Source organism: Mya arenaria, chromosome 12, assembly GCF_026914265.1.
Source record: "Mya arenaria isolate MELC-2E11 chromosome 12, ASM2691426v1".
Taxonomy (NCBI): domain Eukaryota; kingdom Metazoa; phylum Mollusca; class Bivalvia; order Myida; family Myidae; genus Mya; species Mya arenaria.
Window position 1 is genome coordinate 46,166,044 of NC_069133.1, and position 17,415 is coordinate 46,183,458.

General features: G+C 35.8%; 1 protein-coding gene across 1 annotated transcript; it reads left to right on the plus strand.

The window, feature by feature from the left end:
• Positions 1 to 2,120: 2,120 nt before the first annotated feature.
• Positions 2,121 to 17,360, plus strand: LOC128210736 (endothelin-converting enzyme 2-like). The gene is made up of 19 exons (XM_052915087.1): positions 2,121 to 2,328; positions 2,660 to 2,869; positions 3,184 to 3,470; positions 3,679 to 3,770; positions 5,043 to 5,235; positions 5,839 to 5,958; positions 6,699 to 6,785; positions 7,725 to 7,882; positions 9,626 to 9,720; positions 10,131 to 10,249; positions 10,675 to 10,803; positions 11,009 to 11,086; positions 12,256 to 12,359; positions 12,966 to 13,076; positions 13,275 to 13,342; positions 13,668 to 13,792; positions 14,178 to 14,243; positions 14,499 to 14,671; positions 16,348 to 17,360. The coding sequence occupies exons 1-19, from the start codon at positions 2,121 to 2,123 to the stop codon at positions 16,445 to 16,447; spliced, it is 2,523 nt and encodes an 840-aa protein (XP_052771047.1). The 3' UTR covers positions 16,448 to 17,360.
• The last annotated feature ends 55 nt before the right edge of the window (positions 17,361 to 17,415 follow it).

Below are 17,415 nucleotides of genomic sequence, written 5' to 3' on the forward strand. Positions count from 1 at the left end.
TTAAAAAGATGATGCAAAATACGGAGATGCTGCGTTTCCTCAAGGAGAATCTTATGATAATCGTGGAAATCTCTGACTTTTGTGAAAGTTCAAAATGACAATATCTCGTTGAAGCAAATCAAGGATGTCAAAGCTATTTGATGCTGTTTTTGTTTTTTTTCAAAAATGATACGATTGAAATGATACCATTGCATTTTTAAAATGGCAATTGGAATGAAAAAACAAAATGACTTGCGATTTAAAACATGTGCTAAGAACTGTGATATTTACTTGTATGAACTCATTATTTTGACAATCTGTTTTGCACAATACTGAGGTGTAAAAGCGAAACATATATTAAGATGAATTGACATGAATGGAAATGTCACGTTTACCATGTTTGTTTTCATCTCTCTTAATACATAAATGGGCTGAAACAAAATTCCAATTTGATTTAGTGCAACAACATGACCAAGATACCTGTAAAAGGATCTTCTTGAAATACTCAACATCTTTTAGAACAATTTCACTCACTCTCCTTTGCTGGGTGAGATAACATTGAATTGTTGTACATAGTTTCTTAAGAATATCATAAAAATGTAAAGCAAAATTTAATTGGCACTTCAATCCTCAATTGGATAAAATTGCAAATTATATCATGAAATCAATTGTTTCCGAGTTGCAACTCTTTCAACTTTCAAAAAACGTTTGCATGGGAATAAAATGCCGATTTTCTACGTCGTAATGCACACACAAGGTTATATTTTGCATTGACCATATCTATTTGCCATATTTTCTTTGCTTTCTCGCACGCACATGCCTTCAGCGCTGCTGCCGTGGAAATTTGATTAAACATGTTCCGATTATTTTTCTCTCTACGATTGTGGTTTTGAACATTAACTGACAATTCCTTGCATAGATTTCGGGCAGGCATGTTTTCTTCTGTTCCTGTCGATTTCAATTCAATTAATCTGCATGGTCCCTGTTTAAACCAGTGTAATTGACCTCTAGTGTTATTGATTGGGCCTTGTCTTTTGGGATGTATATTTTTGCCTTAAAGTCCATAAAGTTGATGGTTCCTCTACTGCGTATCTTTCTCACTATCCGTAGGACCCCATTTTTCTATTTATGTCATACTTAGGCCTACAAAAAAATACAATTGGTTCGGGTAATTCGACCCTACCTACGGAATAGGCGCCGACCCTACCGTTTTTATAGCCGATTTGAAAAAATAATAAAAAAATTAAAAAAAAAACAATTTAAAAAAAATAAATTGCTTTTCAATATGAAGTTTAAAACCTTAAATGCATATACAGAAGGTAACTTTAACACCATTCTCCAATGATGAAAATAACATTCTAATATAAAGCCTTACAAAAAAAAAGCCTACCTACCCTATCTATTTTTGAAAAGGATGTTACCCTAACCAAACAATATATTTTATAGGCCTTACCATTGTTATTTGGAACATCAACATACTTTTTATTTTCATGGATGCAGGATCATAGTGCACTTTTCCTGTTTTTATCGATTGCTGGTCATTCAATTCGTCGGCTTGGAACATGTTTTGGACAGTGTAAACTGTATTCAGGTGTAATTATTCAGCCCTTGTATTTTGCGTTAATATACATTTGGATAGAGTTGCGTATCCTTATTTCATGTCGCCAAAATCTCTGTTTGAATAGTTACTTTTAAATGAATTCATAATAGTTTGAATTTGCAAAGTATTTTAACTTACACTTATATGTTAATATTACCATTTATGTTATTTTATTGCCTCCTTAATAAATAAGTTTTATAAGATTGATGTTTTCAACAACTGTAGAGTTGTCTTATTTCTTGTCTTATTTGTCGACTTTATTTTTACGATCTTTCTTTAAAATTAAATTGTTATTTTCATATATATATATATATACTTTTATGTATATACTATATTTTCTTTGTACCTTTTTAACCCGGGATCATGCCTTGACCCTGTGTATTATTATTGTATATGTGTATCATGTTTGAACCAACGATTTCATAATATGTATTCCAAACCCATAGCAATAGCACTGAAATAGCATTGTTAACATATTGAATTAAATTTTGTATCCTGACGTATGTACCGAAAATAAACATTTAGAGCCCTGTCCTATTAGATGCAGGAGTCGCCGTTCGCGGACAGTCGATCGGGCTCTGAGGATGATATGCTGGAATACGAGGACGGGCCTTTTTGCACGTGCAGTCCGTGCAAGACGAGGCGTGCAGTGACAGGACCCGAGAAGGGTCTTTTCGCGCTGGCACTCGTTGCTTTCGTCGTTATCATCGTCCTTGCTGCGCATATTGGCGGGAAGAAGGAGGTCAAAGGTAATAAACGATGAAATGAGGAATACTTATATATCTACAGCAAAAGGATCACTTTCTCAAATTATTGGAGGAATGGACAGGTAATAAACATCAATTTATCGCTTCGCTTGAATATTGATTAAAATCGTAGTGTTCGTCATACTTTAACGCTCACTGATAGACAGATATCAGAAAGTATTAACCCCAGCTCCGCCAAAAGCGAGTCCCCGGGTTGCTTGGTGGCGGCTGGCTTCATTTTCCTCCCTTGACCCGACCGCGGACCTTGTAAATACTACCAGATAACTATGCACGACTTTAAATACACAGTCTTCAGTTAGGGTCTTTTTTCCAGTACTGCCGAAATGCGAGTCTCCTGGCTGCCTATCTGCGGCTAGCTCGATCCTTTCTGCCATGGACACGAGTGCCGACCCATGTGAGAACTTCCACCAGTACGCATGTGGAGGCTGGCTACGGGAGACGCCCATACCACCCGGGTACCCCATCTGGGACCGCTTCCAGGAACTGGCGTATAAACACTGGTTCATGCTCAAAACATTAATTGGTAAGCTAGTATGTGTGTAGAGAGATTAAAGAATACAATAATAAGGCTACTTGTTACTTTCGAACTAAAGACCGGCCCATTTCTCACAGAAGCATTAAGTCTGAGTTTGCGACTCAAGGCTCAAAACTGTTAGTACTACATTGATGGTGAAAATAGTTAAACTAGTTCAACTTAATATACCAATCACCCTTCGTCAACACGGATGATATGCTCTCCTTTTTGTTCAATTTCAAAATTCCCATTGCTGCGTTTAAATCTCAAGCTTAGACTGAAGACGTTATTGAAAGTGTACTGGTACCGTTTTACATTTTCAGAAACACACAAAATAGATAGAGGCGTGCAGAAGAAGGTGCGTGACTTTTACCGAAGTTGCATGGACGAAAGTCAAGTGTCGCGTGCAGAAACGATCAGCAGATTCCGATCACTACTTACAAACGTCACTAGAGGCGGCGGGACTGAGGCGTTACCCGGGGCAGGCACTACGCATCAGAAATGGGACATGACTGGAACGCTACTGTCCATACATAAGCTAAACTTCTGGCCGCTGTTTCAAGTCATGATTGGACCGGATGAAAGAAACCCGAATGTCAATATCATTAAGGTACCTCATACGTCGCAGATCATAATCATATCTTAAGTATCAATATTCAGTAAGCCATTAAAGCATTATAACTACACGGAAAAATCAATATAAGACATACCCTTGTAACACTTCTACCTGACATAAATTAAACTGAAATTCGAGGTAATAACATTTCTCATCTCTGCAAGAAGTCCTTTGGTTATAATCCAACCAATATTTTATTCAGATCGAGCCTGGTTACTCGCCGTTCCCGTTCAACATTTTCAAACAGGATGTCGAGAGGGCGCTCAGTAAACGTAGCTCAAACATCACAAACAGGTACCAACCATTTACAATAAGTACCACTTAAACAATTTTGTGAATCAGGTGGACTTATACTTTATGACCAAACCATCAACTACAAGTACCGTTTAAAAAATCTAGTGTCTCAGATGGTCAATTCTAAAGAAATGTGTGTGTCGGTTATGCAAATAGTTATAGTTATTATTTTATCACGGTGTATGGCCTTATTAGGTGTGGCCCTACCTTTGACTCTATTTATTATTTATTGATTTAAAGATTGATTTCATAGACACCTGTCATTGAACGCTCTTTTCTCAGAAAGCTGTGTGAGTATGCTTAACACTTTCTCCCTTTTCCATACTCAAATACTATTTTAATTAATTCTCAACGTCTTGAATACGAAACCAGGTTAACCGATATTGTTTAATTTAAGCCTGGTTGTATTGAAACTGCTAACATGGTTGTCTGATTTGTGTTTTACTTTACTTTCGGTCTGCAATCAGGTGAAGGAGGCAGAGTACTAGTACGACCATAGTGCTAATGGTTCTCAGAGTCATATGGTTTTTTTTTCTTATTCTGCATAATTATGAGTAAATTTGTTTTAAGAGAAGTATGCATTACGTGAGATCTTATGATACTGCTTAAGGACATTTGTTCAGATTCTCCCTGACAATTATAGAGCAAAGAAATTTGTATTCAAAGTATTTAAGAAGATGTTTGTTCTTTCCACTCGCAACTTCTTACACATCATTGGGCGTTTTATTTGAGAATATTCAAGAAACCAAGATTCTCAACAAATATATTTTAAGCAAGTTAAGAAGTCACCAGATAGACCATTTCAGATAAGAATTGTTTGAGTGGCCCAAGTAAATTTCGGGATATTTAAGAATATAATAACAATAACAAATGAAGTCTGGTGTCTGCTTGTCTGTTAGATGATTCTTAAGTGTGGGCAACATTTGAATAATTAGAGGTTATTAGCGGTTGTTGGTTTCCGTGGAGAGTTTGTGTTCTTTTTTAAAAAGAAGGCCACACAGCGAGGAAACTCTTTATATTTCAAGTATCAGAGAGAAAATATATCCATCTTTTAATATATTTTGAAATTTTGTATTATATAAACTGTATGAAATAAAAGAATGAAAGGGTCCGATGAACAGTTTTGTGATATTATTTTATTATATTAATAATTATAATAACATTTACATTAGAAACTGGTGAAACAAAAAACCGAAAAAGAGTAGTGTGCTGTAAATCGTTCGACATCGCATTATTGCCTTTATATTTGCAGTTCAAAATTAACATTTTCAGTATCAACGGCACTGATCCAGACGCTATTTCACAACCTGAAGTTAATGAAACCCAGACCGAATTGACAGACAACAAGACAGACTCTACTAACCCTGAATACAACATCGATACCACAGAGACTCCTGAACCTACCACAACGAAGAAACCACACATTAAGGATACGCATTCACATCCAAAGGAGAATGTAACCGCGGTATGTAAAAAGCATTGTAAACTGTTCCTCGTCGTTAGCCACCACTGAATAAATATCAATAAAATAGATATTCTAGTTGTCAGTTGTCCAATTCGCACGTGATTTTACATTTATTTGTAGTGTTTCACGACCCCAACACCATAGATGGGATAAAAGTTCCACCTGTGTACTGATCAGTAAACAACGTTAGAAAATAGTTAACAAGAAACGTTTAACGAAAAATACAACTGGTTGAACGTTATTACCATGTTTGCGATACAATGACCACATCAGTTGTAGAAGTCAAAACCAATAGCTTCACAAAAATAGTCAACTTCAATACTTGGAATTGAAAATAAAAATAAAGACTCCCATGGCTCAGATTCTGATAAAGATTTACCATTGAATATGAAAGGTGTTGAAAATACACCGACACGTGCAAACATAACAAAACGAGCTGAAAGTTTACGATAATCATATAGTGCAGAATAGAGCGAATTGATACAACACTTCTATTCGCCAAATGTCATTAAATTAGTTGAAGGAAGTCTCTATGACAACGTCACTTTATCTAGCCAGGCACAGTTATCTTATGTTTAGTATGTATGCTGTTGTTTTTTCCAGCAGGTAAAAGCCTACCTACGAGAGACGACAGGTTTGCTCCTGGTGCTCTGGGAACAGACCAAGGAGCAAGCTGAAAAGGAGGCACAGAACATCCTGCAGCTGGAGAAACAACTCGCATTGGTATAAGGTCCCAATTTATCAAGAATACAACATACTCTGCAGCGTAACAGGAATTAATGTCATAGTAAATTTATCAAATTTGCTTAAACTTGATTAAATGTTTCATCATTGTAATTATAAATATCAGTTTCTTTAAAAGTATCAGAACACTTAAAACCTGTGAATTAAACACAGTTCATACCAATACAGTGTGCTTGGGTTTACCCTATTATAAGGGACTTGCGAATGAGACATGGGACCAAGTACTGTTTATTTCTAAGACTTTACAACTTATTTATTGCTGATCATTGAAAAATAGACATAGTTAATTTAGATGTTTTGCGTGATTGTGACGACTAATGGCTGTGGATAGTTCACTATTTAAATCAATTACATGTATGAACTGATGACATTCAACATTACTCCAACGAAAAGTCATTCTATGTAAGGTGCTGTTTTTTATTAACAGTAACAGAAACTTTGCAAAACATAATATGGCTTCAGCTATACAGAAAATTCAATGTCAGCCCTGGCAATTATATTTTGTAAAACATTAAATCGCATTCCAATCATTAAATTGTAATCCGAACTAATGACGCGGACCGTATGCAGTTAATCATCATTGTTCGTTTTAATGGAACATGCATTAATGTTTGTCATTAGCAAAAACATTAAACACAGCTTTCATTTTAACATGAATTATTTCTAGCATTTGTCTGTCCGTTTACTGGTCGTTTTATCGTCGCAATTTCCTTTCACAGGCTCATGATATAGACCTTCACATCCACAACCGGACACAGGCTTACAAGGATTTAGCTGTAAAAGATTTGCAATCTAAATGCTCTATGGTGAGTACACAATTAATTATCAATTATGTTAACGCTCTCTCTTTTAACAAATATTGGCTTTGGAATCTAATTCCATTTCGTAAAATGCTTTATTAATTGCTGCATGCAAATTAATTCATGAAAGATAAATCGTTTTCTGCGCGCAATTTGATCTTTTTCAAAGAACCATAATCCGCTTTCGGGTGCAAATATGTTTCTGTTTACATAGCATTGTTCTTTTACGAGGTAGTTGTTTCAATTAGCTCCGATCAACGTTAGTAAAAACATTTTTATATGTAGGACCCAAAATGTTTTTACTCATGGAACTTGTTGTCAACTGCTGTAATGTTTTTAAATAGTAGGAGAAACATGCAAATCAATGTCATTGTTTAAGTTTTTCTTGTATAACCATTTTTAGCGATTAACCACCCGTATATTCATCATATACCTAACTGTGAACACAGCGTTTTTATACTTCATTATTAAAAATATTGCCATAGATGAATGAACAACATTTATTCTGAGCTTCCACAATGAATTCCGAGCTGCATTTCCTTAAATTATTAACACTGTGTTTGTTGATTAAACACAAGAATTCCACATGATGATGGAATTGATATTTAATTGTTTACAGGTAATGTTTATAACGACCATAATATAACTCTTGGTCGCATCACCGGGATCTTCTCAGAATAATATATCTGAAAACTACATGAATGTTTTCAAATATAATACAAATGATATGTTAACATTTTAATGCATACAAGGACACTATTAGTGTTATAAGCTATACCTAATGATGACCTCTAACTTAAGATGCCGTATCTGTTCTGGTTTTACCAAAGACACGGACTGAAGTGTAGTAATATTTGTAACCCGCCTTCATCCTTAATGAGCCTACAAGATTTAGTATCACTCAACATGTAATAACAATCCGGAAATTGCATGGCAATGTTACAGATCAACTGGTCGTTCTACCTGAACAACTTACTGTCGGAAGGAAGTGGAGCAGCACATGTCGTCAAACCTGAAACGGAAGTGATAGTCCTCCACGAGGGGGCACTCAAACAAGTCTGTAATGTCGTGCACGAGTACAACAGCAACGACGAGAAAAAGGGGTATGCAATTGTATTTATAGCTTTAGTAAAGATACAGAGAAAGCAGTTTCCTTAATCCTTATTAAAAATAAATGAAAACCCATTGTATGACTGCGCAATAGATTAAATAGTATGCTCATAAACGGAATGTTTCACCAACGCTATGTATAGCGTCCTAATACCTATCAGGAACGTCACTTTTTCCTGAAATAGAAAATATACTTTAGTTGATTGATATCGCCTGTTTTTATTATATCAAGTCTGGTTTTAGATAGCGTTGATGCCCGATGTGTTACAACTATTATTAAAATTGACTAATAGTAAAAAAATCAATCACATTTTTTAAATGATTTCCCATGTGAGATATCGATAAGCAATTCGAAATGTATAAAATGGGGAAAAAACGTAGAAAAACACGTAGGAGAGAACTAAGGTGTTATAAATGTGAAAGACTCATGACCATAGATACTGAATTTCTGGATTATTTCGTAAGCATGATTTGGAAAACGCATTACACGAAGCTAAATGTTTAACAAACGTAAGAATGTAAAGCGATTCAGCGCAAATGGAATGCATAATGTTTGCAAACGGCGTTGAAGATTGAATGATTTAGGAGTTACATAATGTTAACTGTCAATTTTGGGAGTAATAAGTATTACTTAACGTACTTATTGTACCCCTCCTGATTTCCCAGGAGAAAATTGTTCGACATAACGTAGTTTTGTAATCTAGTTAATGCGAAGAAAATTAGTTTTTACATTGCATAAACTTGAACATTCGACGTGGACTTTGTACTGCATGTAGTATTAACAATTTTGTTAAGTAGCTATGTAGAAAATTAAAATCTCGCAAAATGACACTGAAACTCGAAACATACAGCATTACATACACATCAATGTCTGTGTTGTGTTTTGTAGTTGTCTTTTAAGACCTATTGATATTATTTGTGGTGACAGCTAAGACATGGAATGGTATGCTATTCTATGAGGTATAGTTAAACAAAATACGAATGATATGGTCAAAATGTTTCTGTAGCAAGCATTTGTAAGATACTAATGTATGTGCTACATTGTGACCATTTATGCATCTATATTACAAATTAATACACTGCTAGCTATACAAAATCAAAGGCTTTTGACTGAAATGATCAATTCAACATCAGTATTTGTTTTGTCGATCCATGCATTTTATTCAGGGAAAGGCTCTTCTTTAAGGAATGGAAATATAATGTTTTACCAGGGTAATGTAAAAGCAATTTCTCATTATCAAATTAATCTTAAAATGGCATCAGACAGTGTTAATACCAAAAGCAAACTTCTAATCAAAATCTGTCTGGGTCTAGAAACAAAACACGGACCTGAATTGATATTTGAATGATTTTCATTAATTTAATGTTATTCTAGTGTAGACAATCTTTTAACTATTAATCGGATGTCACTATAAGGACAAACACAAAAGTAATGACATTTTTCATTCTAGGTTAATATCACTTTAATTGCAATATCGCACTAGACACGACTTTGTAATTCCTATCTGTTATGTATAGATATTTTCTGGAAAGACTAACATTTGAATTTCCTAGGTGAAATATAAGTTTGACTTCACTACATTCCTTCCATTAAGGTGTTTCTGAGCTTATATGTATGTTCTCATACTTATGAAACGTACTAGAGTCATACAAAGGGTCGGGTCTGTGATCAAAGCATCACCTTTCTGCCTGAAATCGTAGAAGCTACTCTCATAATCTCATTTATAATTTTACAGCATACTAGAGAGGTATGTTTTACTGGGTCTGGCAAGGTCAATGAAGCCCTTCTTTGACCTCACAACATTCCAACCCGATGTCAACCACGACGAAGGTACTAACTTATCTCGAATCCCACATGAAGTGTTAAATATGGCATAATTTGATGTTTGTACTCTGATTGAGAAGTTAAAATTATATAGCAATTAACAGACAACACGGGTGAAAGGGTTTAACATCACATATTTGAACTGATATATTAGTATGGCATATATTAAGTACTGGTACTTTCGATAAGATATTTATCAGACTAAATTATTGTGTACATCCACACATTACTGTTCGACTAGATTCTAGAGCAGAAACGGAGGAAATGGCGATTTACAACAGGAAGATGTTATGCCTCATTACTCGTTCCAATCGCTATATACCTTTTTGTAACTGTATTATATAATAAACTCAGGCTATACTCGCTGGCGTACACTTTATGACTACTATGATGACGTATGTATTTTGCCTTTACAGAAATGGAGGCTGAAGGTGAGCATTGGCGTCGCTGTACTTTTTACACCAACAAGGCGTTAGGACTCGCTACCGCTGCCGTATATGTTAACGCGACGATGATCGACGCGTCTCTTGCTCAGGTACAACGTCACATTTACATTCAATTCAGTAACTTCTTATACTGTTTCACGCCAGGAAAAACAGATGATTGCAGCTAACTAGGTGATTTATAACTCTTTTCACATACACATAGTATACTTTGACTTACTTTGACTTAATCACACTCGTGAACTTCCAATTCATTCCATATATTTATTGGACTTGTAACCGTCCTGTCATGAAAAATCCATGCCTTTTTAGTTTCGCTATGTTTATTTTTTTAAGCTTGCTTGTTCACATTATGGTTGTTATGCCTTAATAAGACTTATTCTACGCTGAACCAAATGCATTTATAGCAGCTGTAATACTAAGCAGTTCTGTAACCAGAACCCCTCTATATCCAGATTATACCTTCCATACATATATTTTGATTAAGTTACTTTATTTGTTATGATATCAGTCATAGAATAAAGGGACAGACAATAAAACTTTGCAGGTTACAACCCTGGTAACCTATGTGAAGAGAGCTTTCAAGGAATACCTTCTGAGAAAGATCTGGATGGACGCGAAGACAAGGGAAAATGCCGAGAAAAAGGTAGATTGCAGCTGATAATGTTTTTATTATTTCGGTTCAAAAATGGAACACGTTCAATAATATTTATATAAATAAATACTCTATTTGGTTTAAAACTCCTTCCAAACGTCTTCGGATGCATTGCGATCAAAACAGCTTTTTCTTTAGCCAATTGTCTTTTGAAGATACGCGGCAGTAATGCCTAAAATTATCCCTCGAATTGCAGCTTGATGAGATGATTGAGAAAGTGGGCTACCCGTCTTTCATCCTCAACAACACGTTCCTTACCGACTTATACACCAATGTGAGTACCACTTTTAGAACAGGACGCATGTTCTTCTTTTCTTGGACATTATAATGTTCTGAGGAAATATACTTAGACAAACTCCTAATGATTACGTTATATTTGAGATCAATTGACAACAGCGTTTATATTACAATGGAAAATGCAGCGTTTAATGATACCTCAGAACGGATCCGAATATCGAGTACATGCATTTCCACATCGCAGTAAGACGAGGCTTAGTATGCCTAATTCTCCAATCGTTATCCATGTTATACCATACCATGTATTGCATTCATATTACTGGATAAAAATACGTTTACTATTAGAAAAATCATTCTGAATGGTTCACTAACAAAGGTTTTTGAATTTACGAGAAAATAGTGATTTAATAAGCTGATAAACCAATGGAGCATTTGAAAGTCCGAACAGCATTCAATAAAACAACACTATGTCAAGAAATGTTTTATATTGATACTACAATCAATCTTTTTATCGCTGGCTGTCTAATTGGTGTCATGTGTCTTAATTTCTTTATGAGACGTCGAACAAACCAGTAATTTTAAGTATTTTCATAATCCAGTGTTTCTGTTTAGTTTGGAGCGTACAAATTGCGTATTTTGGGCTAGCAGTAACCAAATGAGATTGAAAGAAACTACATTTACTTGCTAATTCCTGGGTTGTGACGTATGTTTGATTTCTAAAAGGCATTTGTCTCAGTGAAAAACCTAAGTCTATTTATTATGTTTTTAAATGTGTTTAAAGAAAATGGAGAATTAATAAATGATACTTCCCTTCATAATCGAATTTTTTTAGCTAAATTATAGGTGGAATCAAACATTTGGCTATACAATGAAACATAGTTTACTCCTAACATCCAAGAATTCATTTCTGATGCCCACATTACAGAATTCGTTCAAATCTCACTGGAATAATTAGCCAGTGCTTTTTACAGTCCATATTGAACAGTAGTTGTTGCCTGAATTGGAATGGTAAATATAACTTTTAATTTAATTAAGCTGGTGCGTTAGGTGTTTGTTTCAATATATATGTCAAATAACATGGCATTCATTTTGATAAAGCGTAGTATAATAATAATGCAATTATTTATTCATAATGAATTAATGTAATGTGATAAAACTGTATCCTGATGATGAAACATTTTATAGTAAAATAAACTATCGTTTCAGTTTACCATCGGCGATAACTGGTTCAACAATTTGCTCAAATGGAGAAGGTTTACTATTACAAACATGGCGAATTCTCTGAGTAAACCGTTTGACAGACTTAATAGGTGAGTAGTTCCGTGTTTAGAATGGAACAATCATTTGTAGCTCTGCATTTAGAATGGAATGAATCATTCGTAATTTCGCATTTGGAATGGATACATCCTTTTAAATTTGATTAGAGCAGGGATATTATTACTCCCTAGTATGAGTAAAGACGTATTGTTAAATAATAGTCATTTTGTGACAGACTTAATAGGTGAGAAGCTCCATATTTAGAATGGAACAATCTGTTAAATGTTGAATGGAATAATGATTCGTTACCCCGCTTTAAGAATGGATAAACTCTTTCTGTTTGATTCGAGTAAAGACTAATTGTTAAGTATTGATTTTTGTTTTTGTTTTTCTAGTGAACGCCTACCGTTTCAAAGAGTTATGGCATTATTTTAACTTTTATATTTTAAAATTGATTTTGGACATCTGCTGCAAGTCTATGGAACTTATTCCAATCCAGATTTCAGACAGTCTCTTGAGACGTCTGTGAAATATATTCCTGGAACGGTATTTAATTAAGTTCTTATACTTTTTCTAAGACATGCCTCAGTGATTCCATGCTCATTTGGTTTGCTGTCCAATCAAAACACTCGAAGATATTGTACTGTTCGTTGTTACAGCTGGAATAACCCACCTTTGTCAGTAGATGCGGACTACAGTCCTGTCAGGAACGACATAACCCTTCCCATTGCACTTTTTCACCTTCCCATTTATAGCCATGATGGGCCCAGGTACAGCTTTATCTCACTTATTGTTATTTTGGGTAAATTCTTTAACATATAACATATATATATTAAACGTTAATATCATAAAAGCAGTTAATTATAAAATTCCTATATGTTATTGTATTATTTTTTGTATGATCAAAGTGATTATATTGGCTTTAAGGGTTTGTCATGTAGAAATGACTCATCTCATTTTCTTTTCAGTGCATTTAACTTTGGTGCAATTGGATCTATAATAGGGCACGAAATAACACATGCATTTGATATTCAAGGTATGTTTCATTTGTTGAACACAGTATTACTGACAAAGGGGTTATACAATCCAATCTCTGGGTAATTTGAAACATTCGATAACTTTCTGTTCGGTCGCAAACGTGCTCGAGTTAGCTCCTGTGTTGGTGCATTGTGAAATACTAAGTACCCGTGGCTTTTTTCATACACCCTATTAATGAACGTAAATGAACGTTGTAATTGTGTTCTGGTTATGTGTGTATTTAGAAGCCTCTCGTATTGTTTTGGTTTATTCTGAAATAAAATAGTGTTCATGTAAGAGGACAGTAGTTAGTTGTTACAGTAATGTCACCTCATGTGTCCCAGGTCGGCAGTACGACGGTCAAGGTCGTTTACGGGACTGGTGGGATCCCGTGACGGCCGAGATGTTCAACGAGACTACCTACTGTATGAAGGACCAGTATGACCACTTTAAGATAGGAAACATGACGGTGAGGTTGGCTGTTCTTGTGTGAATTTTGTAGAAATATAAAACGATGCATCTAAAATATATCATGATTTACTGGAAACAATATTGTTCTACCTTTCTCTTTACTTATGTAAACAATAAGTCGATTTGACCAAAGACAATAAAACACGCAGAATTTTCTGCAATCAATATTCATTAGTATTGATATGAAAAAAAAACAATGAAGCTTACAGGGACAAGAGCTTTAGCCTTATATTTCACTAAGATTCTGTTTAAAGGTACTAAGACAAAGGACGACTATATAACGACTTAATCTTCCATAAGTGATGTAAATCGAGAGCTCATTTTTCTTTGCCATAGTCTATCCTCAAATTTCACCGTTGGTTTACTTTGCATATTTTTTGCAGATACAAGGAGCTCAAACGTTGGGAGAAAATATAGCAGATAATGGTGGTTTACGAGCTGCTCATATAGTAAGTTTGATGAAGCCACGTATACGTAATACCATACAGGCTCTTTAAGTATGAATTGTTGTTTTATCAAATTACAATAGTATGCACATGCCAATGACAACTACATGGAAAGGAATGAGACGAGATAACGAAAAGACGACGCAAAACGAGCTTGCCATAACATTATTTTACTATAAATATTAAAAATTCGCTATTCTCTCATCAAAATATGACTTGAAAGCTCAATTTCATGTAACCTTGTTATCGATGATTCAGGCGTATGAGGTATGGGTGCAGGAGCATGGTGAGGAGCAACCGGTTGCAGGACTGGACCTCGACAACAGACAGTTGTTCTTCGTCTCTTACGCTCAAATGTACTGCTCAAAGTGGACCATGTCGGGCATAACGAACTTCCTCATGCTAGACACACACAGTCCTGGTCCTTTTAGGTGAGCGAGTGACGATAATACATGTAGAGAATACTAGCGGTGAAGAACATGCATATATAAGATATTGGTAAGAATACGAATATAGTTTCGCAGCTATTTCGTTAAGCGAGCGGCGAGAATGCGTACAGTGTCTCCCAGCGGTGCATAGCGTTTATAGTTAAGCGAGTGGCGAGATTGCGTGCAGTGTGTCGCAGCGGGACATAGCATGGATAGTTATGCGAGTGGCGAGAATGCGTGCAGTGTTTCGCAGCAGTACATAACATGTATAGTTAAGCGAGTGGCGAGAATGCGTGCAGAGTATCGCAGCGGTACATAACTTGCATAGTTAAGCGAGTGGCGAGAATGCGTACAGTGTTGCGCAGCGGTAAATAGTATGACTGTAAAGTTATGCGAGTGGCGAGAATACGTGCAGTGTTTCGCAGCGGTAAATAACATGTATAGTTATGCGAGTGGCGAGAATACGTGCAGTGTTTCGCAGCGGTACAAAGCATGTATAGTTAAGCGAGTGGCGAGAACTCGTTCAGTGTGTCGCAGCGGTACATTACATGTATAGTTAAGCGAGTGGCGAGAATGCGGGCAGTGTTTCGCAGCGGTACCTAGCATGTATAGTTAAGCGAGTGGCGAGAATGCGTGCAGTGTGTCGCAGCGGGACATAGCATGTATAGTTTAGCGAGTGGCGAGAATGCATGCAGTGTGTCGCATCGGTACCTAGCATGTATAGTATAGCGAGTGGCGAGAATGCGGGCAGTGTGTCGCAGCGGTACCTAGCATGTATAGATAAGCGAGTGGCCAGAATGCGGGCAGTGTGTCGCAGCGGTACCTAGCATGTATAGTTAAGCGAGTGTCGAGAATGCGTGCAGTGTGTCGCAGCGGTACCTAGCATGTATAGTTAAGCGAGTGGCGAGAATGCATGTAGTGTGTCGCAGCGGTACATAGCATGTATTGATAAGCGAGTTGCGAGAATGCGTCCAGTGTGTCGCAGCGATACATAGCATGTATAGTTAAGCGAGTGCCGAGAATGCGTGCAGTGTTTCGCAGCTGTACAGAGCATGTATAGGGGAGCGAGTGGCGAGAATATTATGTAGCCTATCGCAGCGGTACATAGCATGAAAATGTAAGCAACTGATTATAATACGTGAAGTGTGTCTGAACATAAAAGCTATAGATGAACGCGGGTTGAACAAATATACAGTGTATCCAGCTATACAGAGCATATATAGGAAAACGCGCGTTCAAATTACGTTTAGTGTTAGCATGTATAGGTGAGTGAGTGTTGAAAATACGTGCCTAGTATCGCAGCATATTCTATTTATAGGTCAGTAAGTGGTTAGAATATGTGCAGTGTTGTGCATGCATAGGTGAGCGAGTGTTGGTGTTGAGAGTATGTGTTGTGTATTGCAACTGTAAAAACCATGTAATGTTGAGCGAGTGGTGAGAATACGTGCAATTTATCGCAGTTGTACAGAACATGTGTAAGATATCTTATATATATATAAGTGTAATAATACAGATGGTACATATCAACAGGCTCGAGGGATTTGTATTTCTAATCTAGCATATACGTGTATGTTTCCTGTACATTACCTCTTCAAGGATTGTTCTCCATATCAACTCGTATTAAACTCAAAATGTTAACGTTTCTACAGCATAATGACAACAAAACGTTTTATTTTCAGAATCGAGGGTGCCTTATCCAATTCATTTGAATTTTCTGATGTGTTCAAATGCTCTAACGTAGCAAAGTACAACCCGCCGATAAAGTGTCGAGTATGGTGAAATATTACCTAGAAATATATGATCATTCAAGGACCATGCAATAGAGACGTTCAAGGCACCATCAAAATACCTTCTGCTTAAATAACGATGGATGAATTGCAGAGGGTACAAGTATTGGACGATGGTGGCGATATTTAGAATGCAAAATCGTCGCGGACTGCGTCTGCAAAGCAGAAAGATCTCATATTAAAAATACTGGTGTAGGGCGCCTTATTTAAACGGCGTCTTTCGAAGGAGTAACATCCTTCAGTGGCTGGATGAAAAGTTGTTGACTCATTTACAGTTGTCATGGATCTCATACAGAACACTTACTTCTATAAAAGTATTGTTATTTATGTTGTTTTCTATTTTTTTCAAATATAAACTGGCCACCTCTCCTATATTTAGCGCGCCTTTTTATGTAAACATGTGTGTTATATAGTCCATTGTTTGTTTTTTTAATAGCGAAAGTTTTCTTTGCATAATAAGACCAATATAAGTGAAAATCGAAATGGAATACCTCATCAGGAACCATATTCACAAAAATATCATACGAGAAGCACTTGTTTGAGACATATTTTACAACAATTTTCAATTTTTGGTGTCAAAATTAGCATATCGTTGTATTATAGATACTTTGTTTCATTTCAAATATCTTTAACTGAGTCTCAGATTCAGGGTCAAGATTTTAGCGACTATGGGCCCGGTTATGAATGTCAGAATCTATTTGTTAAAGTGTTTTATCAAATGTTTTTGTTGTTTTTTTAATTCTTTGATTGTTTTAACATTCGCTTTAAAATGAATGAATGGTACACATGGTTATTTACGGCTTAACACTATGCTTGAATGAAACCAAACAAATCATACATGTTACGTCTTTTTGTAGAATTATTCTTACCTAGCGTTGAGACTATTTTGGAATAAAATACTTATTTATTAATGTAACGTGTTTCGTCAGTTTATTTAAACTTACCTGTTTATGGTTAGTC